Source organism: Numida meleagris, chromosome 2, assembly GCF_002078875.1.
Source record: "Numida meleagris isolate 19003 breed g44 Domestic line chromosome 2, NumMel1.0, whole genome shotgun sequence".
Lineage (NCBI taxonomy): Eukaryota > Metazoa > Chordata > Aves > Galliformes > Numididae > Numida > Numida meleagris.
Window position 1 is genome coordinate 101,985,742 of NC_034410.1, and position 18,888 is coordinate 102,004,629.

Consider the following 18,888-nt stretch of genomic DNA (forward strand, 5'->3'; position numbering starts at 1 on the left):
AGGCTCCGCGCCGCCTCCCCCCGGCCGGCGCCGCCGCTCCGCGGGCTCGGACGGTGCATGGGGCCGCGTGCCGCCGAGTCCCAGCGACCGCACGGGGCCCCTCCGCAGCGCTATTTTTGGCGCGTGGGCACCGTGCCCCTCTCTCTCTCCGTGACGTCACGGCGGCCCCGCTGTGCGCGGCGGTGACGTCACGCCCGTTCCGGCCCCGCGCCGGGTGCCCACGCGGCGGGAGGCAGATGGAGCGGCTGCGGAAGGCGGACCTGCTCCGCATCTCCTCTTGGCGCTCTATCAGCAGCGTATTTGCATGTCGCATAATTATGCTACGCTTGACAAACCTTAGCGATGGGGATCATCCTAAGCAAAAGGGGTTGTGTTGGTCACCCCTGCTGAAGGGAGCAGCCTCTCAGCACCGGTGGAGCGACAGTTCCTGGTATGCCAGCGATTCCAGTGAGAGACAAAAGAATTCTCCTTAAGGAGGCAAGATAAAGGGCGCAGAGCCCGTAACCATGTTTGCTCCAGATACAGGCTCCATGGGACGTGCACCACATGGCTGATGGTACTGCAGAGCAAGAGTGCCTCCGAAGCAGAGGAAGAACTACTGGGGAGCTGCCATAGAATTGTGAAGATTGGAAAACCACTAAGATCATCTAAGTCCAGCAATCAGTGCCTCCCCACCATGCCCACTAACCCATGTCCCTAAGTGCCACATCCACACGGTTCTTGAACATCTCCAGGAACCACCACCTCCCTGGGCAGCCTGTTCCAGTACGTCACCACTCTTTCAGAGAAGAAATTTCTGCTAATATCCAAACCCGAACCTTGCCTGGTGCAACTTGAGGCCATTCCCTTTCATCCTAATCACTGCTTTTGTGGGAGAAGACCCTGACCTCACCACAACCTCCTTTCAGGGAGTTGTAGAGAGCAATAACGTCTCCCCTGAGCCTCCTCTTCTACAGACGGAACAGTCCCGGTTCCTTCAGCTGCTCCTCATAAGATCTGTGCTCCAGATCCTTCACAGTTTCGTTGCCCTTCTCTGGACACACTCTACGGCCTCAATGTCTTTCATGTAGTGAGGGGCCTGAAACTGAACACAGTGCTTGAGGTGCAGCCTCACCAGTGCCAAATACAAAATGACGATCACCTCTCTGCTCCTGCTGGCCGTATTTCTGATAGAAGCCAGGATGCCAGTGGCCTTCTTGGCCACCTGGGCACACTGCCGGCTCATGTTCAGCCAAGTGTTGACCAACACCACCAGATTCCTTTTCTTCCACGCAGCTTTCCAGCCACTCTGCCCCAAGCCTGTAGTGATGCCTGGGGTTGTTGTGACCAAAGTGCAGGTCCCAGCACTCGGTCTTGTTGAATTTTATCCCACTGGCCTCAGCCCAGCTATCCAGCCTGTCCAGATCCCTTTGTAGGCCCTTCCTACCCCCAGGCAGATCAACACTTCCTCCCAGATTGGTGTCATCTGCAAACTTACTGAGGGTGCATTTAATCCCATCATCCAGACCATCAATAAAGATATTGAACAGGGCCAGTTCCAATACAGGCCCCTTAGGAACACCACTAGCGATCAGTTGCCAGCTGGCTTTATCTCCATTCATTGCCAGAAGACAAGCTGGGCAACCAAAGGGCCTGGAACAGTAGGGCAGGCATAAAAGAAGCTTTCCAGCTGCTGTAGTTCCCCTTCCCAATGCCGGCTGGGGAGCTTCACATTAAAAGAGCCAACACTTGCTAGAGCACAGCATGACCAGCAGTTGTTCCTAGTCACATCACCCTCTACTGACATCACGGTCAGAAGTGTTTTTATATTACAGTTTGATACTTTAGCAGAGTAATGCTTTACTATTCCATATACCTGAAGAAAATACTATAGCATTTACAGGCAGTCATTTACTAAGGCAGGAGGACAAAATAATCACTTTTGCAATGCCAGCACAACTACAGCCTAGAAATGAACACTGAATGGCAAATAGCAGCACTCTCTCAAGGAAAAAAAAAAAAAAGGCTGTAGGTCTAAGAACAATAATGCTCAGGGAACACAACTTTTGGAGAGGTTCAAGCTTTAGGGAGAGATTGCTGCTGTAATTCCATTCCCTTATGAGTTGATAGTGTCTTTAAAACCGTTTAAAAGATTCTATTCTGAAATTGCAATTGCTGGAAGTTTAAAAATACCGAGACACAGAGCTCTTTCAGATCACATCTTCTGGAATCACCAGCTATGGTGGAAATCCAAGCTCACACCTCAGCCTGTCTGCCTGTGCCCAAACTCTTTGCTCCCAGACTGAAACGAGGCCTCTACCACCTACAGAGACAGCGCAAGTTCAAGTAAGGTGAAACTACAATTTCACCATATGTTTTGCCATACTCTCTCTAAAAACCTATTTTCGTCTTGCCTGAAGAGAGGTGCCAACACAATTAAGGAATACTAGCTAACACCATACACCCACCACTGTAACAATTCCCCCTCATCCACAAATGGAACTGGCAACTTCAGGATTACATTTTCTTAAAGAAAAAAAATATATATATAAAAAAGCAACGCTTGTTCCACTTTGCTAAAGATTGACTCAAGCAAGTCTAGAAGACTTGTGACTGGGGACAAAAAGGGTTGGAAAGGAGTGGAAAAAAAAACAACCACCAACCTTAAAGCAGCTCACTGTTAAATGACTAGAAGACTAACAGCAACCACACAACCCCACTTTGACACACAGCTTGCTGACCACAAGCGCCAAAAAAAGCAGCATTACCACAATACAGCAAGACAAATTTATTCCAAGTACCAGGGTGTCTTCTAGAGTGGTGAAAACACCTGATCTCCCAGCCCAGGATTTAATGAGTGTACCACATATTCCCAAACTGAAGCATTTGTTTAACACCATAGAAGGTATTTGTCACAGGAAAAGCCCGAAGTTCAACAGATAGCATTAGTACACCCACTAAGCACATGGTCTGAACAACAAATTCAGAAGCAATGCTGTTCAACGCCTCAGTTAGCCGGCACACATAAAAAATGATTTTTCTCAACATTTTAACCTTTGAGTCAGCAAAGCAACTGCTTTCTTGAATTCAAGCATTCAGTCTGAACATGATAAGCAGCAGTATGCAAGCCAAATCTGGGGTTCTTCTGTATGCGTGACACTAAGATATCCCTTTGTAGAGGAACTTAGCTACTTCTCAGAATAGTGAGTTTTTAATAGATATTTAGCATGTGAAAGGACAGTTTGCCTACAAAATTAGGTTTTATTATTTTTTAAATTATCTTAAGAAGGCAGCTAGCAAAATATACTAAGCCATTCAGACCCTTTATAAACCCCCACAAGCACAAATACATACCCCTTCCTGCCTTGTGAATAGGTTGAGGCAGTCAGCCAGGGCCTCACAAGTTTCCTGGGATACTTCAGAGACCGCATCAACTTTTTGCAGGAGAGGAGAAGATATTCCTGAAATCATCAAAGAATTAGTGGCTTTAATGGAGCATTATGAACTACAGGATCCTTTTAATTATTTCTTTTCCTAAATAACACAGACGTAACGTGCATATTCTACAGGAAGACGGTGTTAGTTCTCCATGAGGAAAGAACAAGCAAAAGTAGCACTTAGGGAACGTAAGTTCTTTCTCTTGCATCCTTTACACAGTATTGGTGTAAGTAGCACACAAATGGATCAAGTTTCTCTTTCAGCATGGTTTGGAAAGCTGAGGTGGCAAACTATGGCAGCAAGACACTAGTAGATGGACTAGCAACAATCTCCTTTTAATCCTGATCTACATTTAAGAGCTTCAGAGTTGCCAGGAACCAGAATTCAAATACAAAGGACACTAAACATTGGTTTAATACTTGTTAAGGTGAGAAATATAGGGTCTTTTTTCCTTCTATCACAGTACTTACACAATATAGGAGACAAAAAGCTTACAACAATGCAGCTTTAGTTTTGGGAAAAAAAAAAAAACAAATGGGGAGTTATAACAGTACTGAACAATAAAAGAGGAATGAGATCTCATTTTCATGGAGATGTTTCTTAGATAAATAATATGGCTTCCATAGACAGCAGAATGTAAGCTGGCATTGTTATGACCATTTACATCAGGGACTACATGCCTAGAACCGGAAGGACACTGTGATAATCCAAGGAGCAGGCAGCAATTCTTTAATATTTGAGTTCATATGTCAATTTTTGAGAAGTACAGCAATTCCTCAGAAGTCAAGCAAGCCATTCTGTCAAGTAAGCATATTTGTTGCAATTAAGCTTAGTGCTCCTTTAGTGGTTCCAGCTTCCAAGATCAGTTGACATCATGTAATAAAGGGTGCTTCAAATTGATGCCACGCAAGTAAAGATATGAGGTCCGGTGATGACAGTTTTAAAACATCCTCTTGAATTTATTTTGCAACTTGTGCAGGACGCAAGGCAAAGACAATTATTCTGTGAATATGCGCTCTGATACCAAAGTTCATTCATTCAGCAGAATTATGAATCCACACACTCTGAGCAGCTATGAGCAACTAGCACATCTACAAAGAGGTGCAGCACACTCAGTGCAGGAGCTGGAACGGTATTTGTAATAAATATGGATAAATCTCGAAGATACCTGGGTTTAGAATAACATGTTGATAGACATCTAGGGAAAGAATTTTAAGTATTTAGCCCCAGTATAGAAATTTTGTATTACTCAAATGCTTTCAGCAGTTCAGTACAAAAGGACTTTTAGCCCAGAAATTTGCACTCTTGGCATAAACCCCTGGACTCAAATACTTTAAAGACATCCAATTTGAGAACTGGGAAAACTGCAGCAGTTTTCTGTTGAGACCTATGGAGAGAATGCGTGAACCTGTAAACAGTTCACTGGGCCATGAAGTTAGAAACTCATTAGTAGGCAAACAGTAGTAAGTTCCTGTTTTCCAAAATGAGCAGTTTCTTGGAAAGAGACAGCATCTGGTGTTGTTTTATTCTCAGTTTAGTTTGTTCAAATTGTATATTTTTAAAAAAAGAAAAAAAGTTAAATTCCTCACTGGTTTTTCAAGTCAACATTAGGAGGTCAGAGAAACTTCCCATATCTGTCAAATGCTACTACAAGTGCCCCTCAATACTAATTTTCAAATTGTGTGAATAATTATTTAACATCTGGTGTTTTTAAAATACTTTGTCAGTGACATGGACAGTAAGACTGAGTGCACCCTCAGCACACCTGCAGATGACACTGCTGAGTGGTGTGGTCAACATACTGGAAGCAAAGGCTGTAATTCAGAAGGACCTTGAGAGCGAAGAGATGGGCCCCAGAGAACAACATGCAGTTCAACATGGACAAGTGTAAGGCTCTGAATCTAGGTTTGAGCAATCTCATAGGCTGAGCAGTGAGTGAACTGAAAGCAGCTCTACAGTGAAGGACTTGGGGGTATTGGTGGGAAAAAAAAAAAATCAACATGAGTTGGCAATACACAGTTGCAGCCCAGAGGGACAACTGTACCCTAGGCTGCATCAAAGGAAGCATAGCTAGCAGGTCAAGAGAGGTGGTTCTCTGCTCTTGTGAGATCTCACATGCAGTACCGCATTCAGCTCTGCAGCCCCCAGTGTAAGAAGGGCATGGACCTGTTGAGAGTGGGTCCAGAGGAGGGCTATGAGGATGACTGGAATGCTGGTGCACCTCCTCTATGAAGGGAGGAGAATTGGGAGGTTGGGATTGTTTAGCCCAGAGAAGAGAGGGCTCTGGGAAGGCCTTATAATGGTCTTCCAGTACTTAAAGGGGGCCTACAGGAATTTTGAGGAGAAACTTTCATTAGGGAGCATGGTGACAAGACGAGGGGTAACAGTTCTAAACTAGAAAAGAAGAAATTTAGGTTAAATGTTAAGAGGAAGTTCTTTACTCAGAGGGTGGTCAGGCACTGGAATAGGTCACCCAGAGAAGCTGTGCCCCATCCCCGGAGGTGTTCAAGGCCAGGCTGGACGGGGCCCTAGACAGCTTGATCAGTAGGTGGCAATGCTAACCACAGCAGGGGGTTGGAACCAGATGGTCTTTAAGGTCCTTTCCAACCCAAACCATCCTGTGATTCTATGACAGTTGTCTTCTTGTATTATGAATTACATAGTCTTCCCAATAAAAGATTCATATGTATTATAAAACTTTAATTTTCTTTGTGAAGTAAAAGCTCAGTGTATTCAGTTAGAGCAAGATAGGTTAACATCACACACAGCAATTGATCCAATTGGCATAAGGAAAAACTCCTTTTGAGGAGGAACAGGGATGGAAAAAGAAAATTTTTCCTTCCCAAAACTGCTATTCTATTATGGTCTATGGATTTGCACAGATAAACAAGTTACTCTCTAGTCTGAGCTTCATAAATTCTAGTCACAATATGTAATTAAGACTGAGTTACAAAGGAGCAACAGTTAAATCTTCTTAATGGATATCTTTGTGTGTTTAATACATGAGCAACTTTGCACACATTTAAGGCCTTCTAATCTTTAACAGTTTAACCTGCTATTTTTAGTCACTTATACTGTGAGAGTCCCAGGTAGATGTCATTTTAAGATTTATTATTTAAAAGGAAGCCTGAGAACTTCAAAGCTGGCAAGAAACTCGCGACAGAGGCCTGTGGAATACATCCCATCACACCATGCTTCCATTTCCCTGTATAGTTTTTTAATTTCATTTCACATCCTGTTTATTATGCCCCAGCTTCCACTGTGTTTCTACTCGCTAAGACACAAATTCTTTGAGGGGAAAGCTACACAAAGAGAGTGAGCTCTTTGTATCTTTCAGTGGAATCTTACGCTCAGCAATGAACTACCAACTATGGTTTTTAAAAGTTATATCTATTATACCATTATATCTACGGATAATTTCACTACGTTTACAGACCCAAGTAAATTTTGTTTCAAATCAACACAATTATTTGTTTCTCCAGATCTGTATTCTTAGTTACTTGCAATTATAATCACATTACTTCATTTGAATCTGTTTCAGTGAGGAAAATAGTCAAATTTGCAGGAGCTTGAATGTATAATTTCAGTGAATTTAAAGCACGTGCTTCTTAGAAAAAAAAAAAACAAGTTGCCTAGTAACAAACTTTTTTTATAAGAGCAAGTTTTACCTTTGGTAACATCCAAAGATTTAACCATTGCAAGAAAGTCTGAAATCTCTTTACTGAGCCTCTGTTGGCATGCTTGTGCTTTCTGAAAGAGAGAATGGACAGCAATTTCAGAAGAGTCTTGTTCTAGGGAAATTATAAGTATATTCTCTTAAGTACACTGAAACTTTTAAATTCAGAAAGTATTAAATATTAACAAAGATTCCCAGTGACAGACTGATAAGTTAAAACTGAAAGTTACTTGGAGTATGCTATAAGACAAAAGCAATCAGAAGATTTATGCACATTGTATTATATGTAACTCTTGTTTAAATTAGCACAATGAACCCAAACTAGAAGTTACTATGTATGCTCTGCTTTTCCAATTCTCCCCCCACCCACTTTTTCAACAAAAAGCTTGAAAACCCAGGAAGAGCCACTGCTTGCCCTTTGATCAGGAACACAAGAGTAAGCAAAATGCTTAACTTAACTGGCATATGGCAAGTACAGAGACATACAAGAATCCATCCCAAGATCAAATCTCAGGCCTGCATGTGAACTTGCAGACATTTGTCTACTGATAACAACACCTTCTTCAGTAGGCCGCTGCAAACTACCAGTACCAGTTACCCTCCCATCTCCTTTCTGCCATGAAATGCTTTGAGTTCTTGTTGTATCAAAAGGTAAGGTACAGGTCATTTGGTGCTCAGTCATTCGAAGATTTTTTTTGCATTGCAGTGTCAGAATTTTTGCCTACTTCCCCTTAAAGTAAAAGGTTTGGGATTTTTTTTAAGCATGTATATGGCAAAAAGCAAGAATCACAGCCTGGATGTCAGAACAACGGAAGACAACCCATTTACACCAGAGGTCTGAAGAATCACTGTAAAATGTACCTGATGTGACCTAAGGTTTTAAATGCTCATTTTCAAACCATTTCACTGGATGTTTTTTAGTCTCACATAGCTGATGGTGAGCTTTGGTAACACTGAAGCTGCAGGACAAGTACAGTACACAAGGCTCCCTCTCCTGGCTGAAAGTCTTAAACAACTCTCTACTTTACAACAGCAATGGTAAAACTGAGAAAACCTCAATCTGTATCTACAATAAACATAACACTTTGCACACACAGTCTAAACGGAAATATATCACAGTAAGAAGTACAGGAAATAAAGACAACATTTTTGCACCCGTGGGAAGAATGAATCAATAAATTTTGACCAAAAGTACACGGAAGTATCCCTGCATGGAACAGTAGTAGTCTACCGTTGCCTAAATGCACAAGAGGAGTAAGAACTCAGTACATACTTTTAATGTTTCTTGTAGGTCTGTAACAGATACTGTATCATCTTCCTCATCATCGCTACTCAGCTGCTCCTGCGTGCAGTAATGAGTGCTATATGCAGAGTGGTCTTCTATTGCTTCTAGCCAACTCTGATCAGAAAAACAAAGTTAAGAACATTTCAAAGGTCATCCCTGGAAGGCAGCAGCACAAATGTTAAAAGTGTTCTGCTGATGTAACAAATTTATTCATTAGTAAAAGGATACATTAAGGAGTTAAAAGAGACTATAAAAAGTTACAATTTATTCAAGATAAGTTGCAACGTGGTCAGACTTCTTCTAGGACTTAAATGATCATACTGAGTACAAATGCCAATCACCCTTAAGTCCACACAAACTCACATAAAAATGTCACGCATAATAAAAGACGATAGGGAACGTATTTTGTGCCTTTGGTTTTCTGTTCAGACAGCAAGGTCCCTGTGACAAGGTCACGCAGAAGGCAGCTGCATACAAAACTTCAGGTATAACTAAGAGGTAGATTCTTTTCCTGTTCATAGAATCACAGAGTGGCAGAAATTAGAAGGGACCTCTGGAATTCATGTGGTCCAAGCCCCCTGCTCAAGCAGGGTCACCTATAGCAGACTGACCCAGGACCATACTCAGGCATCCTTGATTCGAACGCATCAAGGCTCCACAATCACTCCAGGCAATCAGCGCCAGCGCTCGATCACCCTATTTTATTTATTTAAACATGATCGGTTGTATTTCAGTTTGTGCTCATTGCCTCTTGTCCTGGCACTGAAAATAACCTGTCTCTGTCCTGTGTACTCTGTCTTAAGGTATTAATAGCCCAGCACTCTCAACCTCTCCTCACAGAAGAGCTACTCCAGTCCCTTTAGTCATTGTAATGGCCCTTCACTGGGCTCTCTTCAGTATATCCCTACACCTCTCCAAGTGGGGACCCAGAATTGGGCACAATATTCCAGATGCCTTCACCTTTACTTCACCCCTAGTTAGTAACCTAGAGAAGTGCAGTAGTAACACTACAGAAATCCTTAAGAACAAAAAGTTATTCCACTGTTTCAGACCCACTTTTTTTTTTTTTTTTTTTAAATATCATTCATAAAGTCATCTAGGAGACTGGCTAGAGTAGAATGTATCAAGCATTCTTTTATTTGGGAATAACAAACTGTGACAGAAAGCGCAACAGAACACAGTTCCAGTAGGAATCCATCAGATGGAGAAGTTAAATAGGAAGTTAACTACAAGTAAGGTGTAATATGGGCATGAGGCTGGAAAACAATGCAGCACTAATTTTAAAGATGACAATGACACTTTTTACAACGTAGTCCATAGTCATGCTAAACGATTCAATATATGCACTTACATTACCAAGTCCTGAAAGTAAAGATACTGAATCTGCCACTAATGCACCCATAGCTAGCAGTATGCAAATTGTTTTTGTTATAGAAATTATTACACCTTAAAGCCTTTAATAAAGGCTCATTATTACCTCTCTAGTATGAGATGGAAGGTTGTTTTTAGGGATCTTGAAACGATGAACTGTGTCATCAAAACACCTGACGGAAAAGAAGCAACTGTCTGTAGATTTTACCTAAAGCAACGAAGAAAAGAAACAAAATGAGTACAATAAATCAGTTAGAAAACAGTTTTTTAAGAGAAAGCAAGGTTGAGGAATTACTGTAACCTCAAGAGTTTTTGCCTCAGTTTTGAGGCACATTAGGTAGAGTTTCACAAAATGCTGTCTTAGAGCAATTTTGCAGAGTATAAGAAGTACAGAGTCTTGCACTTTACCTCAGGAATGAAAAGACAGCGGTTCTTTATGTCAAGATATTACATTTGCATAGCACCACTCGATTCAGAGAAGATCTCAGCAATGGTGCAAAGCCATCAAAGTGAAGAAATTTGTAGGTATAGAAAGGCAAAAATCAATTTCTATACAACAAGAGCATGTGTAACAGAGCTTGTAGTGTCAGTTTATGCAACAAGGATACGTTAACTCTAGAAAAAGCACTGAGATTATCCTAAATGCATTCCCCTTGAGCACTTCATCCTTCTGTGCATTACACACTTTTCCTTCCCTCTCAAACACTCCAGTGGTAAGAAGTTCTGAAATATTTTCTCCCAAGCGGTGGATTGTCACACCCGGCTTATATTCACTTGCTCTTCCCTCAGTCCTCTCCCAAAAGGGATGCCCACAAGCCTATCTGAACTGAAGATGATTTGAAAAAAAATTCTTAAGAACTCATCAGTTCCTCAAAAGAGAAGAATTTAAGTTACACGTTCAGTTATAAATAGCCTGCAATAGCTACAGGAGGAACTAGTTATTTGTTATTCTCTATCACATGCTCCAAACCACTGCTGTACACAGGAGTGCCTAAGGAGGCATGCTATCAGGAAGTCTTACACTTGTTTAAGTCCTCAAGACTTTGGGAAGAAGTAAAAGAGCTGAAAAGGCACATAGAATACTTTGTTTGACAAGAATCATTGTTTCTTGCAACAGCACAAGCCTTTTTTCTTTATTATTAATAATAATAATAGACATGCTTAGCAATTTAGCTGAAGTTTTCACTAAGTATAGAACACCACCACCACAAAAAAACAAACCAAAACAACAACAACAAAAGCAGGAGTCTTATTTCACTTCCTACCGTGCACACAGCTTGCGTTAGATGCTTGCATCCCTGACGATGCTCATTATTTACTGCATCAGCTCTTTGAAAGAAAAAGAGATTTAATAACATGAAGATGGGAATGATTTAAATTTACTTATCAGAAATTTAAGCACAGAACTTACTGTCTTCGATACCAGGAGAGGACTCCATGCTCTAGTACTATCCAGCAGAGTCTCCAACCAAAAAATCGTGAGCTCTAAAGAAACCCAAACATAGGAACAGGTAAGGTTAACAGCTGAAGAGTTACTTAAAAGCAATTAATGTTTTCCTTATGACTGACAATTTTACGTGCTACGTATCTTGGTGGTCACAACAATCTGAGAATATTTTACATTTGTTATTTTCCTTTTTTAGAAATGTCTAAAGACGCAAGTTTTGATGAGCCTGCTATTCAGTAAGAGCTGAAATACTAATTTATTTCTTAAATATTACAGGGATTGTTAATTACCATATAATTCTATTTTATAAGATCAAATGAGAACAAAACACAGTAAGATATCGAACTGCAAAATTTTACATCTCACAAGCTTTGGTACACAGTTCCAGTTTAAGTAACAGTTCCTTATATTGTATTTGTGTGCGAATATACTGGAAAATTTAGACAGAATAAAAAAGCCTGCAAAGATGAAAGGTTAAGACCAGAGTGCCATAAATGTAGCTACACTCAGCCAGTCCATTTATAATTTACTCAATATACTCAAGTAAAAAGTTATGTCATTTAACAAATGCATTATTGAAAGGCTCCCTCATTCAACAACTCTTACTTAAGCATAGAAAATGACATACTTTGATATCTTATAAGCTGTTTCAGAAAAGGACATAAGATATACCTTCCATAGGAGACCTTCATATCGTCTCAGTGGTTTGTTGATAACCTGCAGAAAAATTAAAGCTTACGTTGGAATAGCTCCAAACTGACAACCTCAGCAAATGGCATTTTAAATAGGTATAGAAGTTCTTACCTTTCCAGTTTTACCTCCCAGTATTAGTTTCATTTCTGCACCTTGGGCTAGATCAAGGGGTGTCTGATCTGTTCAGTAACCAAGATGAGGCATGAGAATTTGATGCAAATAAACCTAGGTGCAATCAGCTTAAAATAACCACCCTGTGTATATCCCATTAGTCCCACAGACATTTAAGTTAGGGAGCATAAAACTCTCAGAAGCAGAAGATGCAAAAGTGCTCTGTATTTTAGTGCAATGAACTGCCCTACAGAGTTCTACAGGCCACAGAGGGGACCTCTGCTCTTAGCCATTTGTTTGTTTTTAGCATTTCAGCCACGTAAAACAGTTTTAATCATTCACAAATATCAAAATAGAGGCATCTTTAATCAGATGACAAGTACAGTCTGAGTAACATCTGTGTAAAGACTTCCTGGACATGCTTTCATTAGAAGCACTTTTCTGACGGGTCACTTTTTCTGGGCCATGCCTTCAATCGTATCACTTTTCTTACCACTGTTCCAGTGTTTAGCATTAAGAAAGCAAAAGCCAAGCATGAGTTTTTTCATGATTAAGACAGACAACACGTAAACTTTATAGAAATAGCCAAGTTAGGAAAATAAAAGCTTATATGGTAAGTATCTTGCTGCAGTTTGTAAGTCTGCAATTTAGCCAGTGTCGGGCTTCCTGTACTAGTGATACAAGGCTTGTAAAGCACTCTTAGGTTTTCTTTGAAAACTAAGTGCTACGTAACATACGTTATAGAAGCTGTTAAATGTCTGTCTACTCTTAAGATTTTGTATACTTCCATTTGGTACTCACCGTTTTTATTTCTTATTTTAGGATCTGCTCCATTTTTTAGAAGTTTCAAAGCACAGTGCTTGTGGGCACGGTATGCTGCACAATGCAATGGTGTGTTCCCCATCTGATCCACACAATTGATATCAGGTGGTTTGGGCTTGTTTAACTGAAAAAAAAAAAAAAAAAAAAAGGAGACTGGCTTGCTTGCATATCAGTTTTCCTCGCTCTCCAGATGCCACCCTCATCCTTTTGAAAGTTATATATTTCTACCTAGAACACTTCAGTGCAGATCTGGCCATGAAGTAGGCACGTAGCATGTTATGAGAAGGACAAGGACTACAGCAATCAAGGAAAGTGTTAAGCTATAGTAGGAAACTCAGTTTTCTACACGCTATATCCTTCTCACCTCTACAGCTCTGCCCAGAAACTGTTATACTGCTAAGATGCACTGTGCCAGAGAGAATTCCCCAGGACTGAAGTTCAGTCATCTACATTGCTAGAATAGCCCTTTTAGATTTTTGGCCCTAGCCAAGATTTACTGCTATTTGTGGAAGACTCCCAGGTACAGTCTGAGAGTTAGCATGGGCCAGTGGTAAGTCCAAAACAAGTTTGTGTGGCCACCCTGTTTCAGAGAACAGGAATTTCATATAGCAGGGTGGAAGGCCCGCAAGTCTCGGTGACAGAGCTGTTCTGGGCCATTTAAAAGTTCCTCCTACAAGTAGTCTTAAGTCTAACTACTGTGGGAACTCGAGATTAGAGTAGCAATGTAGCTGAGGGAAAAAAAAGAGTTTTATTTGGACTTAACAGAAATGTTTTGAGAAATTGATCCTTTTCTCAAAGAGAAAGGTCATTAAGCGCGATGCTACTAACACCCCTAAAATACTACTACACTTATACTCAAATACTTAGCTATTTGGTGGGTACACACAATTATAATTAAACTTCCAAAGCAAATGGATTGCCTTAATAACTTGCTTTTGAGCAGTCTAGGAGACTAGATTTACAAGTGCATGACGATTTTAGAGAAATCAGTTTAAGCCTTCTGCATCAGTCAAATGCTGTTTTAGAGAAATTACTCCATAATAAATTGCTGCCACAAGAATCCTGTTAAGTTAGCATTGATTTTAACCACCTTAAATGTGCATGAGAAATTGCCCCTTAATATACAAGCTGCTACAGTGGTTACTTACAGTTTAACTAGAAAAAGTCAGAAAGAGACAGCTTGTAGAAGTACAACCTCTTTAACACCAAGGCCTTAAATACCTGAGTTCCTGAGCACATGTAGGTTTTCACTCTTTCAGAATCTCACATTTGTGCATTTTCCATAAAAGTAAATAGGAACATTCAGACTGCTCTGATGTATTACCTTTTAAGACTAAAGATACCAATCAGGTGGAAAGTATTTCACACTATACACCTTACTTCCAAGAGAACATCGGCACTCTCAAAAATAACTTGATTTCAAGTACTGACACACTGCTTCAAAATCCAGTTTGATTTGGTTCCTGGCAGCCCTGTAGCTGACTGCTCTTCAGACAGGAGTTGGACTAGGTACTTTGCAGAGGTACTTTCAAATCTGAATTCTGTAATTCTTCTCCTCTAACCTTACTATACCATGGAAGTCTTACAGTACCATCAGTTTAAATTAGTGTGAGCGCACAGTATAGTACGTATGAAGTTTAAAGTGTTTCTCATCATGGAATTGTGTTGTGCAGATGACTGTCTGTTAAAAAACAGAGACTTCAGCTGTGATGGACAGTACTGACAAAAGCCTACTTCCAGGACCGAAAATAGGTCATACTGCAGTGAAAACATACACTTGTAAAACTGACATTAACGTATCCACAATAACAAGCTTATGTCAGGAGATCCAGAACCATTACACTGGAATTTACAACTATATGAAGACTACTTAGGAAACTAGCATCAAAGATTCTGAAGGTTGCAAAACAATGGTTTTCCACAGAAAGGCCTCAACATCTTACCTATGCAATATGGTGCAGAGCACTCACACTCTGAGGTCACAGCATTTCAAAATGTAAGGCCAAACGTCACGTTATTTATACATTAGCATTATAACTTCAACCCCTTGACACTGAAGCATTACAAAAACTTGAAATCTTACCAAAGCAGACAGTTTCCCTGTTTCCCCATCTCTTGCTGCTCCTAAGAGCTCTTCTTCCAGTTTCCTTTCTTGTGTCCTTTCAACTGCTGTTAAAAAAAACATAGAATAAAATGCATCTATATGAAATCCTACAGCTTCAAAGCCTGGAGAAGGAAGAAGGAAACATTTCCAGTATTATTTATTTGGGATAGATAAAAGAGGAATATTTAGTCACAAAAGCCAGTGTCAGAGCAAAAATGCAATGTCAAAAACTGTGATAATTGAAAAGATGTGCAAACGTGTATAAAAACTGTATGGAAACTGCTGAGACATGGCCAGAACCACTGCTTGAGCACCTGCGAGAACAACCCTATCAGCCCTGGGAGCACAGGTGAAGGCACTTCACCTGAGCAACTGGAAGGGGTGGAGCCAGGCTCTTAGGCCTCATTTAAGGGCTGACTGCCGCTGAGGAAGGATCTCTTTCTGGAGATCCCTCCTTGGTGGGAGTGTTTCCCTGCAAACCCAGAATCTTCTGATATGGGTGAGAGATCTTCTTACCTTCCTTTGTAGCACCTTGCTACTGTGCTGGTCCTTCCCCCTCTTTTGTATCACCTTTTCCATCGTGTTGGTCTTTCCAATCCCTACACACATACTTTCATTATTTTTGTACACCTACAGCCCAACTACACCCTCTAGTAAAAGGGAAAACTACACTTCAGCCCCATTAGATCTTCCTTGCGCTTCTCTCAGTTTCTCTCCTATTTGTCTTATCGCTCAAGAGTTTTATTCTTCTCTAACAGTCTGGCAGATCAGCACTGGAAAGGGCTGTTAACTGTGCATTTGAACGGCAAATCAGAAGAGATCACTTTTTAACTACACAACCTGTTGCATAGGACATAGCATTTCAACAGTATTTAGTAGCTGTGCATAGTAATACCAGGAGGCAGCAGATCTTGAACTCTCACAAAAATACAAATAGTGAGCCTGTGCAAGTATTTGGACATTATTGCCCTCACTTTCAACACGTGGAAGATGGTAGAAGAAATGTGGGGAAGGCTGCTTTTCATTTTGTTTCCCTTCCTTTCTTCATTTGGGTAACTTTCAAAACTGCAGTAGCAAGCTCTAAACTTGATCTAATCCTAGGTCACCTTTGTTAAAGAGCAAAATTTTGAACAGTTTGTAATCTTTTTGCCAAAGCTACTTAATATTCCTGAATTCAGTTTTTCCTTTTCTGCTATTTACCCATTCAGAGCTGTAGGAAGGATTCAACAGGACTGAAATATTTACTTGAATAATGCTATTGGCATTTATAATACTTTACTCTCCAAATCATTTGCAGATGTACCATAACAAATAATCCCTCAGAACTTCGGGATAAAAACCAAAGTTATTTCTTTCTAATGACAAAATTTGAAGAGAAAGATTCAACAGACCTTCTGTAACTTGCAAGAAAATAGCTTTTAGAAGGTAGAACTGTTTTAAAAAGTCTATAACTTATTAAAGTTACCTTCCAGCATATTCCTTATCTCTTTATCGTGAGTAACTTCTTTTGCTGTTTCTCCACTCCCATTAACAATAGAAGTATCAGCATTATACTGCAAGAGTAACATCACCACCTCCTGGAAAGGAATTTGAGAAAACACTGCTTATCTATTCCAGTTATAGTAAGGCCAAAATCCAGCTACTGACATCCTGTAAGAAGAGCTGTATAACTGCCTATCGTCACTTACAAAAACAGGAAGGAATGTTTTAGAGAGATTGAGGAGAGGGATTAACTGTAACTTTCACTTTCATATCAGCCAGGCTGAGGAAGCTAACAGCAATATAGCTGAACAGACCCACTCTGATTTAAAAACATGCCCGTGTGCCCACTATAAGTTCTGTATTTGATAGAGAAAAATAGCATGATTGGCTCTTGAGAGATCTTGTGACTGAACAGTCACCCCTTCAGTAGAGCCAAGAGATTATCCACAGAGGTACAGCTAGATTAGGAATTATGTTAGGAAGCAGAGAACAAATCAAACTAGTCTCATACCACAAGCCTGTAAGAACCTCTCTAGTTCTAGTTTTCTATGAAGAAACTACACTTCCAGCCACTAAGTGGACCAGTGTGTCCTAGTTTACATTTTCACCCCTTCCAAAGCCACTAAGATTAAAATAATGTGGTTTTGCCCTATGTAAATATGCATTTAATTAAGAGGAACAATTCCTACTCTTCTTAGTATGTCAAGCATACCAGCCCAAACACAGATTAATCTGTTTTACTTCAGCAGTAGATGAGATTTTCTACACTGTTTTCCACACAGTAATTAGCACCTGCAGCTACAGGTAGTGCCATGCTTCAGTGTTTCCTCTGGCACACAGAGGAAGCAGAGCACAAGCATCATTTAGCTTAGTTACACAGCTGATGCACAGTGCATAGAAAACAAATCTTTCTCTGTTTGCCAGCAACAGTGTCACTAATGAAAAGATAAAAAAGATACAACAAAGTAAACCATAAAAAAATCCACCAACAAACCAACACAGACCAGTCTTTTCCTGCCTTCAGGAAAAGATGACGTTTGTGCCACGTTTTTGCTTCCGACAATTACAGCAGCTATGCAACGTGCCTCATTCTTTTGAGCACACTGAGCCAAAACAGGTAAGTCATTTTCAGAGACACACTGTAAAACAACATTTTGAAGTAAATCTCACTGGTAGGATTTCCTTCAACAAACCTATGGGTGAGGCTTCAAAAAAAAAAACAACAAAAAAAAAAACATGCTTTACCTTGCGTCCTGTGAAAGCTGCACGATGGAGTGGAGTGTCTCCCATGTCATTCAGCACATTCACCTCTGCACCAGCCTAAAAGGCAAAAGCAAAAGATGTCTACATATCCCTCAAACTGGAACTGCACAGCTATTCTCTCTGACTAAATGGGGTGGGGAAGGACAGGATTCCAATACAGGCCTCGTGGCAAATTGCATCAGAACTCTACTAAAGCCATGCTGGAAGCAAAGTATGTATACAAGATTCATAGCCAGAATTCTATACATTGCTTCCGAAAGGAAAAGCCTCCTGTGCCTTTTTTCCCCAGCCACCTCTCTCTTGAGAAGGTGGTAAACAGAAAATACGTTTAACAAACAAGTTTAACAATCTGTAGGGATTTTTTTGGTGGTTTTTGCTTGTTTGCTTTAAAACTTACTGAAATAACTGGAATTGTGGCTCTTCCACCTGAGAACTTCCATGTCAGCATTAAGATGCTACCTATCTGAAACTTAATATTTTTCTCCTCCCTTCTCTTCTATAATCTGTCTTGAATAGCACTTATCACACAATTTCTCCTTCCCATATTACTTCTCTGAAAGGAAGACTGCTTGGCACACTGCATAGGAACCCAAATAAATAAAAATACAAAAAAGCTTATTTGTCTTATACCTTGTCTTATTTGTTTCTTATACCACTTTATCTAACTTCTCAAAAGGTCAGAAGAGGGGTGGAACATATTTACCTTCCTGTCTAGATCACATAATTTAACCAGCCCACATAATTTAACCACCCCTCTGCTGCCTGACTCCGATTCCAGGGCTCTGTTTCTGACAATTCCTCACTCACTTGTTCAGCACAAAACCCAGCACAAGTATGCAGAGCACACTGCATACGTTTAGCTTTCAGAGGTGCATTGTCTCCTTTATTATTTCATTCATTCTTTAAATAGTACCCTTCCAAGAGCCCTACAAGTGATGAAGAATATATATTCTTTCAGCTCTGGAAATACTAATAAATGCAGCTTTACCTTCTGCTTTAAGTAGCCCTCTTGGACTGAGAACAGCATAATATGCTGAGCAGGTGTGTAGGCTAGCAACGAAATTCTCAAAGAAATGTAAACTTTGTTTCCTGTTTTAGAGTCATAATTATGGTTGGTAGCCTTTATTCTGAATGAAATTCAAATTTAGATTAGCTACTTTTGTACTTGAGGCTGTTCAGCATGTTCCTACCATCTATGGCAAAATCTTTCAAACAGG

General features: G+C 40.4%; 1 protein-coding gene across 7 annotated transcripts in view; it reads right to left on the reverse strand.

Annotated features, from left to right (window-relative positions):
* OSBPL1A (oxysterol binding protein like 1A) overlaps positions 1-18,888 on the reverse strand; it is a 77,009-nt gene that overhangs the window by 47,868 nt on the left and 10,253 nt on the right. For 5 of the 7 annotated variants that reach the window (XM_021388606.1, XM_021388611.1, XM_021388608.1 and 2 more), the window contains 12 exons: positions 17,654-17,728; positions 16,392-16,503; positions 14,906-14,991; positions 12,802-12,946; positions 12,001-12,068; positions 11,869-11,913; positions 11,161-11,234; positions 11,015-11,078; positions 9,856-9,957; positions 8,367-8,492; positions 7,086-7,167; positions 3,334-3,440 (listed from right to left, as the gene is read on the reverse strand). In XM_021388606.1, coding sequence (XP_021244281.1) covers positions 3,334-3,440; positions 7,086-7,167; positions 8,367-8,492; positions 9,856-9,957; positions 11,015-11,078; positions 11,161-11,234; positions 11,869-11,913; positions 12,001-12,068; positions 12,802-12,946; positions 14,906-14,991; positions 16,392-16,503; positions 17,654-17,728 — 1,086 coding nt within the window. Of the gene's footprint in view, positions 1-3,333; positions 3,441-7,085; positions 7,168-8,366; positions 8,493-9,855; positions 9,958-11,014; positions 11,079-11,160; positions 11,235-11,868; positions 11,914-12,000; positions 12,069-12,801; positions 12,947-14,905; positions 14,992-16,391; positions 16,504-17,653; positions 17,729-18,888 lie in introns of those variants that run through there. The other 2 variants (XM_021388610.1, XM_021388616.1) reach the window with 2 other exon arrangements.